Source organism: Dermacentor andersoni, chromosome 3 (assembly GCF_023375885.2).
Source record: "Dermacentor andersoni chromosome 3, qqDerAnde1_hic_scaffold, whole genome shotgun sequence".
Classification (NCBI taxonomy): domain Eukaryota; kingdom Metazoa; phylum Arthropoda; class Arachnida; order Ixodida; family Ixodidae; genus Dermacentor; species Dermacentor andersoni.
The window spans coordinates 47,381,823-47,394,778 of record NC_092816.1 but is presented as its reverse complement, the minus strand read 5'-3'; the positions used below and the strand labels follow the sequence as shown (position 1 = coordinate 47,394,778).

Here is a 12,956-nt window from a genome sequence, read left to right as displayed (position 1 = left end):
GTACGTGCTTGCTGCGAGCTTACTAAAAACCATTGTGAACCGTTCAAGTACTCTAGCAAAGCCGTATCTTCGATTTATTCTTGGCGAAACAGAACAATTCTTGCCAGAGAAAATCATAAGTCCAATTCGCCCCTCTTTTCGTTTTTTTTTTTTTCTTTCATTTCATGCCGTCACGTCCGTGGCGGTCAGTCTGACGTCTATATTTCAAAGTGACTTCCATTATTTTTTACCCGTTACGGTGCGAGAAAAATGTTCCTCAAAGTTCATACTTGGAATGTTTCGCTCGAATGCAATGTATTGTTTACTAATTGTTTATCAATAAAGGGGATCAGTCCCTCTTTATCGACAAACAATTAGCGAGACTCGAGTAGACGCTATGAAACTCCGTGATGGGCCGGCGAGTAGGTGCGAAAACTTAAGGCCCGCGTCGCAAACCCGTCCCGTGTTCTTGGCGTCTTTTCGAGTTTACCATCCTCCTTGCACGCTAACATTGCTATCGCGTAGGCGTGATTTACCAGCACAGCTCCGTGCTCATTTATGCCGTCACCCTCTACCTTACAGAAATCCATAAGGAAGGCTTAAGTATGACGTAAAGGAAATCTCCATGAAGGACTGAAACAAGAAAGGCGTACGTATACGGGAGTCTCGAAAGTATACGGGAGTCGAGGTCGAGGGTTCGTTGTCGTACCAGGGCAGGCCTTACCCGCGTGCACTCTGTTCCCTCCGGATACACTAATTTTGCGATGTGTGCAGTGCTGCTAACGCGTAACACAAACGTGTAATAGGTCACTCTTAACGGTGGTCTCGCCGAAGGACGCTTATAACGCTCTATATAGTCTCGTAAATCGCTCTGTCGTTTCCGGCTTCCGGAAGCACAATATAAGACGGGGCCGGCGGGGGATGTCGTCGAATTGTTACGAGGTCCTGTTTACGTCATGCATCCGGAGACGTAAACTTCGCAACAACACACGCGTTGTTGCGCGTTTAACTCGCCTCCGTCTCTGTCCCACTGTCGAGATTTATCGCCTACGTACATATACATATAGGGCCACCTTGTTCCGAATCTTGTTCCGGAAGGCGTACGTCACCGCTTACGTGTATACACGCACACCTATACAGATACGCGCTAGCTGCGCTTTCATTTTCGAACGTATATGGCAACCGACATACGTAGCAGTATATTGCCCGCTGTTGACTCTGCCCGCAGAGGGAGAACTATGCGTCCATTGTGTAAGGCCCGAGGTGTTACGTATTGTGCCTTGTCGCGCGATAAGTTATTTATAAGCTCCCGAGTGCGTACACAGAGGGATGCCGTATGCAGCAGAAAAGACGAAGGCGGGGGAGGAGGCACGGAGAGGGGGAGGGGAAATGGCGCTAATCTTGTTTGCCGTTGGGCAACAATGCCCTGTTTTCCCTTTCAATGCGCGACTCGCTTTCGTTGGGGAGAGCTACTTTCGGCTTCTGTTTGCGGGCCCCGCACTTTGGACCTAGCGGGAGTCGCTTCCCCTTGTCACCTTTATGTCGCCTTCCTTTATGCGGCACCATGCTAATTTCGCGCTGCTGTGTATCGCGCGATGTTGTCGAGCTATTTATCGGTTCAGTCGCAGCGAAATATCTTTCAGTAGATGAACAGAGATCTATCCTTTCACTCAGTGACACACGCACACACACACGTGCACACACACACACACACACACACACATATATATACAAATAAAGTTTATTCCTATCCTATATATATATATATATATATATATATATATATATATATATATATATATAAATAGTTCCGATGCATTTCTCTCTGCATTCTGGCCTCGTGTGGGAATGCGAAGGCCTAATGGTTATTCCTGGTCAATTCTTTCGAACACCGGGTCCGATCACGGACGAACGTTAAAGAGACAGTCGAGGCCTTCGAAATCATTCGCTACACGGGTCACAAATAATTCGCCATAAAAAATCGCGCACCGCACAGCTCACAACAGATCCGGGACGTAATTATTGCTTCGTTATACAGGCCACGTCGTTGTATAGGGGCGCTCGGTTATATATGAAGCTCCGCCAGTCCGCTTTTCCTTCCGACACCCAATTCCCCAAGTGGGACACGAGCCATCATTTGTAATTATATCGTAACAGTATGGCGGTTGCGGCAAGACTGAGAAGGGAAGAACGACGAATCTGGGGCGTTGGCAGCACATTCCGCGGTATACGTGGCTGTCTTTCTGGACGGTCATCCTCGCGTCTACCACCTGTAAATAAACGCCTCGCGTTAGTATTTTTTTTTTTTTTTTTTTTTTTCTGGTGAAGGTGCGAGTTATCCGACCACTCTAGACGGTGCCGGAACCTCCTTGTCCTCGCCGAAACCACAGACGAAGAGATAGAAAAGGCCGGAGGGTTGATCAGATGCGAGTTTCTGATTTGCTGTCCCGCAGGGTGGTTGGGGAAAGTGGGGTTTGACAAAAGGAAGAAAGGAGAGAGAGAGAGGGGGGAGGAATTAGCAATTAGGCGTTCACTGGTTCAGGTGAACTGCAAAGAGCGCAGCAATGCGTTGACGATCCTCTGGTGGTATTACGGCTCACGTCTACGTTAACGACTATGTCTTCCAACTGAGCTTGGTTGTCGAACTTGAGCAGAGTAGCGAGACAAATGTTTGCACGACCTGAATATAGAATGCAGCCTTCGCTGGAGCTTCTGTAATTCGAAGCCCATAATGCAAGCAACGTGTAAAACGAGTCTCCGCATAACCTAAGGGCGCGCAGGAGAAGCACAGAAGCTATCACAATGAGTCAAGGGTGGAAAGGCGAATAAATGGAGCAACGTTAAAGAATAAAGGTCGACAATGTGTGAGATGAGGATTAAGTACACCGTCATTATCGCACGAATAATGTCGCGAAGCCGCCGTCACTTGCACTGCGGCATAAGTAGGACGAGCTTTATTATTGATACGCGGAATTCGAAACAGCTGTGTCCACCGACTCCAATACAGTCTCGAAGTGTACTTAGTACTTACTTCCCTTGTTTACTGGTGATACACTATACTAACTATACTAAAGCTGTCCCACATCGGCTATTTGACGTTTTAGCGAGCAACGTTACAAGCACAAATGCGTGCAAATATTAGAAAGTGCTTTCCAATGTCTGCGCGCCCCGTTGCGATCAACTTTCGAGCTACGCACAAACTTATCTCTTGCTTCAAAACACGGCTATATATATACCAAGTAAAGGAACGCGCAGTTCAACGAAAGGATGTTCCAACCGCGAATGCATATATCCTACTTTTGGTTTAACGACCTGTACGTAGGCACTTTCTCAAAAGGATTAACGCCGCGATGCCGCCCCGGACAAAAACGCCAAGGAAAGGAAACGCTTCTTTTCGCACACACTTTCTCCCTCTCGCTCAATAACGTTCGCTTGCAAAGCTCGCATGCGAACTCCTAAGCCCTCTCTGACCGCGCGCTGTTCGGTGATGGCGTGGTAGTACGGTAGGACGGGTCGAACGGCGATCCCGTTATATCCATGCACGGTGGATTGCTGGTGTGGCGGGGTCAGTGATCGACGTATGTAGTGCACACACACTTCGGAACGGCGTCCGCCAGGCGCACCCTTTCGTGTGGCGCCGTGCGTGTGCATAATACTTTCGCGAGCTTCCGGCGACCGTGTTATGGCCGGATTACGTAACAACGCCATCGTCGTGGAAAAAAAGGTGACGGAACCATGAAAAGGGCCTTTTGTGGCACCCTTCCACGCCTCCTTTCCTCGCCGGTAAAAGGCACGCGCGTGCGAGTCGTAACGCGCTTGCCGGGGGGTGCTTGTTGCGTGTTTGCGTGCGACGCGTGGGTCCGAAGAGAAGTAGGTGGGCGCGGGTTTTGCTTCTTTCTCTTCATTTTTTTTTTTTTTTTTTTCTCCTCGGTGCAACCAGTGTCGGCGCCCTCGGATGGCTGCCATTGGCGAGGAAAACGAATGTCGCTTGCACACTTGCGAGTCGTTATTGTACATAGCTCGCACTGGCACGCCTTGTTCTCTTATACAGCTGGTATTGGTGGAAAACAGTGCCAAGCGGATTTTTCAAAGCAGTACGCTGCACAAACGGCCATCTATCTTTCGCTTTCGCCGGGGTGCAGAGTGAGCTGCGCTCATCTTTGCCTGGTGAGATTGTAAACGGCGACCTCGCTACCTGTGACGGCTCTGGTTGCGAGGAGACCCTTGAGCACGTTCTGTGTGACTGGCCCTCGATACAGCGAGCAGAGACAATCGCTCGCGAATACACTATCTCGCGCTACTCACGTACCTCTGCAAGAGCAATCCGTATTCAAATGCCGGGGGCCAGCCGAGGGCGACAGACAACCGACCAGCGCAAAGGACTATGCCTGGAGTTACTGCGTACGCTCCCTGCAGGGCTCCCGAATGGGAGTAATTCTAACTCAGCCGTTAACGTACGTCCATCGAGCAGTACGTTTTGTTTTTTCGTCTTTCTCCTTTTATTCCCTTTACTCCTTTCCCCAGCACAGGGTAGTCAGCCGCTACTTACACTGGCTAACCTCTCTGTCTTTTCTTCCTTTTTGTCTCTCTCTCTGCACGTGATCCACGTGCTGTGGTACATATATATGTGTATACACACACATACACTATATATGTATATACACATATAGTGTGCAGTGATTGTTATCTGCTGTTACAGCGTGTCTGTGCCGCCTCTCCACTTTCTTCCTATCGTTGTGCGTACCCCATTCCTCAATGCATGGGTTAGCAAATGGTACCTTACATTCCGGTTAACCTTCCCGCCTTTCCCCTTTCTTCCGTCCTCTCTGTCTTTTTCTAACCCCAATCACCCAGTCAGTCAAATCAGCGGCAGAAACCTGCGACGTGGCTGCGCATACACGTACCTTCGCCGCGCGTGATACCCTCTCCGAAACGCAAATGGCCTGCCCGGCTCGCGCTTTGCGTTTCATTCACGCTTCGCGCGTACTATGGCGCACGCACTTGGCGCGTGAAACGTGCGCGGCTTCAAACGGGGGAGTGTCACACGCTGACCCTGTTTCCTGCACGCCTCGTGGTCGCGCTGCTGCCTGACACGCGCGTGCTCGCTGCGGAGGCGTGAAAGGCGCTCGCTCTCGGATCGACGACCTAGATGCGTGCGAACCAAAGCGGCGGCGGCGGCGAGCACCCGTGGCGCGGGATATGGAACCTACTTTCCATTGGACCGCTGGCCTCTGCGAACGCGGCTGTGTCGTTGAATGCGCGCGCAAGACTAGCGTGCGGAGGCCGCGGCCGATAGTTTCTTTTTTTTTCTCGACTCGGGTCGCATGCGTCATGTGCTGCGAAGACGGCGCGTTGTAGACTTATAACGTGCCCCGCGGCATTATAAACGCAAGAAATTCGTCGCGGTTCCGGTAGAATTGTCAGAAGAGAACGAATCGCGCAGGTTGTTGGGCACCGGGGTGTATGTGGGAAGGGCGTCTGTTCCGATTGGGTATTGAGGCATGACCAATATAAAGCCATCGGGGGGCCGTATTTTGTAAGAATTTTTTTTTTTTTATCGTCGGTTCTTTGGCGCCGTTCGTCGCTTGATCGGAGACCGTCGCCATCAACGTTACTGTCAGTAACAGCCACTCTGGACGACTTATGTACGTGGTTAGAAATAGAGAACAGAAAATAGAACGGATCGTTTACTGGTTACGGCCCCGTGGCTGCAGCACGATTCGACTAGAGGTATCGGGTGCCTCGATGCCAGAGCCGCTGCATTGAAGCGCCCTAATATATATAAGATTAGGCAGGGCTGCCGCTAAAGGGTAACTGAACAGCAGCACGTAAATGCTTTAGCCTTAGGTTAGTTTAGTCAATTCTGTCACGTACGTGCTGTACATCTTATTCGTATAGCTTTTCCGCTAGTTAAAATAGCGAAGTGTGGAAACGTTTGTCGGGGGCAGTGTCACTTCAAACAATTCGTGCGCAGCCTCTTTTCACACGCACCGGCCGCCATTTCGCTCCACCTCGGATGCTATTATCGCCCGCATAAGGGCACGCGTTTAGCGTGCACGATGCACGTTATCAGTCTACATAACCAGGTTGAACTATGTGCGAAAGTCTCTGCAGCTTCCACGAATGTCCATGCACTGGAGTGCACGTATACAAGAAAGAAACAGCGCTGGCAACACGCAGTCGTGAAGCACAAGTGACAGTTGCAATGTGAAGCGAGCTTTACTGCGCGGCCCGTTCTTACATCTCAAGGGAGAGAAGACAGCGTCTTTCCGAAGAAGCACCTGAGAAAAGCGCGAACGGTGAAGAAAACTCCCAGAGAGAGAGAGAGAGAGAGAGGGGGGGGGGGCGATGGAAGGCGAAACAATTTCAATCGCTCTCCGCTGCCCGAACGTGCACGCAACGGTCGCCACCCGCTTTTGCTTTCGCCACGGCACGCCAAGCATCGCACGCACTCTCCCACAGGTGCAGTGCACCGCTGCACTGCACCCCCATGCACGGCACGCATGCGCAACGCATCGCCACACCGCGGTCGCCACGCATGTCTGGGCACGCGTTCACCCCCACGCAAGGTGTTCAGCCAGGCTGCGTCCCGACGGCCAACGGCGGCTGCAGGTGGCCGCGCTGGCGTTGACGCGCTCGGATGACCGTCCCTCCCCCCCCCCCCCTCTCCCCCCTCCACGAGGCACCTGAGTCGGCGCACGGGAGCTGGCGGGACCGGAGGCATGACACTTGCAGCCACACAAGCACTCCCTGCCCAGGTGCGGGCGCCACCGCCAACTGACTCTTTAAAACTCCTCGCGTATCATACTATATGCTGGCATGCGTGGCCGACCGGCCGCACGTGTCACTCCCTCCCCCTCCCCCCCCCCCCCTCAGAGCTACGTTTGTCTTCGTGCACGTGCAGCGCGTCGAAGTGCGTCACTAACTGCCGCCCGATGACCTCGGGGGAAATACTCGCACACGCTGCAGGCACCGCGAGTCCGACGACGGCACATAGCGACTTCCAGCTTGAACTCGCACGTCGTTGCTGAAGAAGCAAAGGCTGCGTGCCTCTCAGGTTTTCTTGTACAAGGTATTGCAATGCCGATGTGAAAGCAATAACTTTTTTGTTTTGTTTTATCAGCAAGTAATTTCACTTTACAGCGCTAGCTTGTTAAGCGTGTACACTTTCCAGTTCTTGTGACTATACTGTTACGGGTGTTGACATTGGGTTTATCATCGTCGCGTTTCCTTGTCAGAGGAAGAGAGAAAAAAAAAAGGGGGGGTCAATAACATCCGCTCGTTGTCCCAGACTAGATTCGATCTTGGGTCCGCAGTGTGCGAGTATTCGTGTCTTGTTCCTGTTCCTTATTGAAATGGCGAAAACCACTCTGGGGGACCGGCCGTCATCATGGCGGCGTCGTCGCCGAGTTACGTATCGCTGCATCTTTTGGGTTCAGCGCTCATTCAGGGCTTACTTTGCACGCTGTCCTTCTTTTCAGAAACATTTCATTGTATTTTCTTATTAGAAACAGTACACGCCATATATAACTGCGTACTACATTCGGTGCAGTACAGATGGCGGTGTTTGGATGCTTTGAAGTTGGAATAACAGGAGGAGGGAGTTCAATTTTTTTTTTTTTTTTTTGATGCACGTACATAAACGGGAAGTGTTATGTATCAACACGGCGAAAGGCGTTAATGAGACGTTGGCCACGAGGCGACCCCCATCCATCCTTCAGCGCCTACCAAAAACTCAACTTAGCGTTGACACCGACTGCTGACGGCTCCACAAAAGGCAACCCCCCCCCCCCCCCCCACTATTACCTGACAGCCTGAACTAACCATAAAAAGGGCCAATGTCAAATGGTACCGAAGAACGGCACCAACCTTGGATTACCAGGGTGCTATCCTTCCACATATTCCATACCATAGGAGTGGGCGGATGCGTTGTAGGTGGGGATACTGCGAAACGTTGCGATAACATGGGCGTGGTATCACAACGGATTCGGCAATTGTGATTAGGCTGCGATACAATCCTCAGATTCCATAGTCGACTCGCCTAGGAAAGATGACGGTATCAAAAGCGGAGACTTCGTCCTTCGCCCTTCGTCGCGGCGAGGCGGCGACAACACCCAAAGGATCGTCACATCGAACCATACTCGCAGCCGCTGGCCACCGCCCCTTGCAGGTGCAGTGAAACCCGTCACGCACGCTGGTACGGCGTTCTGACCTCCGCAGCTGACGCCGCAGAAGAGCGTAGCCCCTCCCCGCCCCGTCTCGGAAGCGCTCCTCCACTAATTGTCACGTTGTACAAAGTCATGTTCAATATATAGACCGTACACGATGGTTATGTATAATGACGATGGGAACGAGCCCGATAATGCTTCGGAGCCAAATTCTCAACGGTAACACTGCATGGGAGCCATACCAAGAAACCACCTCATTTGGTCTAAGTAATATTCTCTATTTCGATTAGCGTTTTCTTTAGCGCTTGCGACAATCGCGAAACTCAAGTATCATTCCTAACAAGTTCGATATTAGCCATGTTTCTTTTTACTTAATCATGAGTGCATTCTTGTTGAAGATAACATACGCAAAACAGTGGGATAATATTGTGAATAGTGTTTTGTTTCTGAATAGTAGCGACACTCACTTTTCCGATTTTTCTGCACCGGTTCTCATTCCAAACCGGTGGCGTACTCATTACAAGAGAATAATCGCTCTTGCCATCTATATGACACTCTGTTAAAAGTCACATGAAAACGCTTGAAGCTATCGCTGCAGTGGCTCCCCTCTCAAGTCGGCGTCCAGGGCAACCAGGAGACTGACGCCCTGGCAAAGGCCACACACCACGTCACTGCACCCGTCAGCACCGCTGTAACGGCCTTCGACTATTTGTGCGAATCACACGTTGCAGCGGCACCTTACGACGCTTCAGCCGGATCGGTGTGTCGCCAGCGGTCTTCTTCTTCGTGATTTGGGAGAGGGAAAGTACGCTCAATTCTGCAGCCCATATGGGAGCACGGCGCAGCGTAATGGGAATGGGGGCGGGGGATGAAAGTGGAGAGGATAGAGGGCGAAAGGGAGAGTAGGTTTCAGGCAGCAGACGTCAGCATCATCCAGGGGCGATGGCCGTCGCGCGAGGCAGAGGCCCATGGGAGGCCGAAGTCTAGTGGCGATCTAGGAGCCCGTTTGAGTACACATATTCAAGCAGGCTTGTCAGTGCTGGAAGGTGGTAGCGGGCCGGGAATAGTAGGTGTGTTTCTGAGGTAGCCGGGAGTCCATACCGTCGGTAGGTGGCAGAGACTGTAGCGCGCTCCTGGGCTAATGCAGGACAGGTGCAGAGTAGGTGATCGGGGTCTCGGCGTCACCGCACCTTCTGCAGGCCAGCGAGGCGATGCGTCCCTTGGCATGGAGCCTAGCTGCCGTCCACACGGAGCCCGTGTGCAGTCGAAGGAGTGTGGAACGGTCCCGTCGCGAGAGACCGTTCTCAGGGAGGAGTTTTGGGGCTCGGTTGGTAGCTACCCTGTTATCCGGATGGCTGGAAGTAAGCAGCTGTTTTAGTCGCTGCCTGGAGAAGTCCGATGCTGCGACTGCTCTGGTGAGTGGAAAGGTAGGGTTGTGGGCGGCCTTAGCAAGGACATCCACCTCCTCGTTTCCGGCGATCCCTACGTGAGAAGGCAGCCAGTGGAAGGAGATGGCTACCCCCACTGCAGAGAGGGCCGAGATTTTTGCTCTCAGAAGGGTCTCAGTGACTCCGTGCCGATGGTGATCGGAGAGTGCCTGGAGAGCCGGTCGCGAGTCACTTAGCACCGCCACTGGTTTTGTCGGGAGGTCCTCAGCCAGGAGGAGTCCCGCCAGCTCAGCTGCTGTAGAGCTCGCGCGGAAAGGAAGTCGGCACTGCTTGCTCCTGCCCTCAGATGGGATAGTGCAGGCCGCCGCTGCGGAACCATTGGAGAGCACGGAGCCATCCGTGAACACGAGCAGCCTGTCGTCCAGCTCTTCCAGGAGTTTGCCAGTAGCGGCCTGTTGTAGTGCTGCTGCTGGCGTCCGGCGCTTTGATGCTCCATTCAGGAACAGGTGCACCTCTGGAGGTTGCTCGTGTGGCGGAGATGTGACCATGGGCACTGGTCGCTGCACAATCAGCTCCTCGTAGAGCTGACAGAGGCCCCCCCTGTGAGATAGCGGCTGGCTCCGCAGTCGGCAGAGCAAAGCCCCACCATCTGGAGCATGGTGCAGACGGTCAATGTGCCCAAGGGCACGCTGGAGCATGTGCAACGACAATGGCCATTCGTCAGCCTCAGCCAGTGTGGCAGCAATTCGGGAGTGCTTGGGGAGACCGAGGGTGCTCCTTACTGAACTCCTGTGCAGTCTCTCGAGCTGTTGCTTCCTGGCTGGAGATAGTAGAACCAGCGGCAGGGCATATAGCAGGATGAATGTGGCCGCAGCTTGGTTCATCCGCAGCGCCCACTTAACGGTGCAGCCCCGGCCACGCTGCTGCATCTTGCTCACTGCCCCCTGGACTCTTCGGACTTTGTAGGTGACAGCCTTGGCAGCAGGAATCCAGGAGAGCCGATGATCAATGGTTAGGCCCAAACAGGTGACCTCCCGCTTCCATGGGACGGTGGTGTTTGCAATGCGCAGATGTTTCACGTATTGGCGTGCGGATGCCAGCGGGTGTACAAGTAGTGCTTCTGTCTTTGGCGGGGGTACGGAGAGGCCAATGCCACTGAGGAAGGAGATGACCTCTGTAATGAGCCCCGGATGGCAGCGATGCTCCTCCTGGGTCCTCGCATCCACAGCGCCACGTCATCTGCGTAGATAGCGCAGCAGACTGGGTAGCGGCTGTCAGCCGGTAGTGCTGCTGCGAGTCCTGCCAGAGCCAGGTTGAAGAGGAAAGGGCTCAGCACTGATCCCTGCGGGACACCGGAGGTGATATCTCTGGGATCGCTGAGCACCTTGCCTGCCCGCACACGAAAGCTCCGGCCGACCAGGAAGGCAGAAATGAAGCCCCGGAGACATCCCGTGACGCCTAAGCATGCAGTCCAGTGCAGCCTCGATCACCTCGTGCGGCAGCCGGTCAAAGGCACTCTGGACGTCCAGGAGCAGCAGCATGGCGACGTCCCCACTGCCCCTGGCATCCTCCAAGGTGGTCACCACATCTGCGATGGAGTCCGCCGTTGAGCGCTTGTGCCTGAAGCCAGATTGCTTTTCTGCAAAGTACTTCAGCTGGGCAGCTATCCATTCGAGCCGTGATAGAGCCATCTTCTCAATCACCTTGCATGCTGCAAAGGTAAGGGAGACTGGCCTGTAGGAGGAGAGCGAAGTCGAAGGCTTCCGTCGCTTCAGCAAAGGCACCACCACAGCCATCAGCCAGCTCTCAGGCAGGACCCCAGTGCTCTAGGAGGTGTTGAACTGTTCCAGGAGTCGTACCCGTTGCGGCTCTGCAAGGTTACGCAGCATCTGACAGGTTATCCCGTCGGCTCGTGTGAGAGCCAGCGCCCACTCGAGCTCGTGCGTGCGGAAAGGCTCGCTGCACAGTGCGGAGATCTGTGCTGCCGCCCACTCTGGATGGTGGCAGGGAGGGAGGCAGCGTCTTGTGGCGACCGTCGAGGGCAGGATCTGCGTCACTGGAGACCTCTCAGCAAACCGGTCGGCTAGGCGCTCGACCAGGGCCCGCTCGCTGATGCCCATGAGGACAGCCACGGTTAGGGACTGACGTTGAGCGTTTGGAGCATCCATCAGTGACCTCAGCAGGCGCCAAGCTCGAGCACCATCTGGATTGCGACTGATGGTGGAGCAGAGACTCTCCCAGCTTTGCCGTCTGCGTCGTCGGGCGTGGCGGCGGCAGACAGCATCCACCCGGCGGTAGGCCGTCCATAGTTCCGGAAGCATGGTGCGCCGGGCCCTGCGCTCCACACGGCGCCGAGCAGCTCGCAGTTCTAAATGGAGAATATCCGGAACTGGTTTGCCCTCTGGAACAGTAGAGCGTATGGTAGCTGCGTTGGCGCACTCCACGATCACCTGCAACAGATCCCCGTCGTTGTCCGCCTGCCGGCGGAGCTCACGGAAGGCCTTCCAGTTGACCGTGAGGCACTCTCTGCTCCTGGGTGACTTGCCCCGAAAAGGAGACAGGAGCAGAGGCAGATGGTTGGAACCCCAGGTGTCAGGTAGCGCCTCCCAGCTGTACCGGCAGTCCTCTGTGGTCAGGCTCAGGTCGACTGCCGTCTGTGTTGGACGAGCTCCACGCCGGATGATAGTGGGAGCGCCAGTGTTTAGAATCTGCAGGCCGAGTTGGTCAGCAGCATCCCGTAGTGCCTTGCCACGAGGACAGCAGTGCCGGCCACCCCAGGCTGTGTGGTGGGCATTGGAATCGCCACAGAGGACGAAGTCTTTGCCCAGGTGGCTAGCCAATCGCAGCAGGCAGGAGGGGTCCCAAGGTTGGCAGGGTCGGACATACACACAGGCGATAGTAGTGTCCACGCCCCCGATGCGTACGCGCACTGCACAGCACTCAAACGGCCCGCCAGTCAGGTCAGCCACTTGTATCCCATGTCTCTTTCTTTATCGCGGCCTCACAAGGCAGGAGCGGTCTCTCCAGCTGCGGCTCCGAACCGGCTGCTTCTGGAAGGCATCTCGAAGGTACAGCAAAGTCCTGGCTCCATCCCCGGCCTGCAAAGCGTGCGGAGAGATGGAGACAATCTAGCGACTTTTTTATTTCTGCCCCGCTTTCTGCAATATTTGACAAGTCATAACACAAGCTGTAGCACATCACACAGCGTTAGACAAAGGTATACATCTCTTTATTTTCATCAGTTAGCAATGGTAGTGACGGTATAGCTTTCTGATTACTGGGATGTACACTGATTGGTTCGGCTGCAACCTTAGACAGAATCTTGGCCAGAGTTGAATCTTAAACAGGACCGTAGTTGAGTAGTTGAGCAACTCGGTTGGGTGGGCACTTCAAACCAAACTCTTCTAGCACAAATTGAGTG

General features: G+C 53.8%; 1 protein-coding gene across 1 annotated transcript; it reads right to left on the bottom strand.

Annotated features, from left to right (window-relative positions):
• Nucleotides 1-8,733: 8,733 nt before the first annotated feature.
• LOC126520681 (uncharacterized) lies at nucleotides 8,734-11,331 on the bottom strand. The gene is made up of 3 exons (XM_050169471.1): nucleotides 10,920-11,331; nucleotides 9,487-10,709; nucleotides 8,734-8,793 (listed from the first exon to the last, which is right to left on the bottom strand). The coding sequence occupies exons 1-3, from the start codon at nucleotides 11,329-11,331 to the stop codon at nucleotides 8,734-8,736; spliced, it is 1,695 nt and encodes a 564-aa protein (XP_050025428.1).
• Between the last annotated feature and the right edge of the window lie 1,625 nt (nucleotides 11,332-12,956).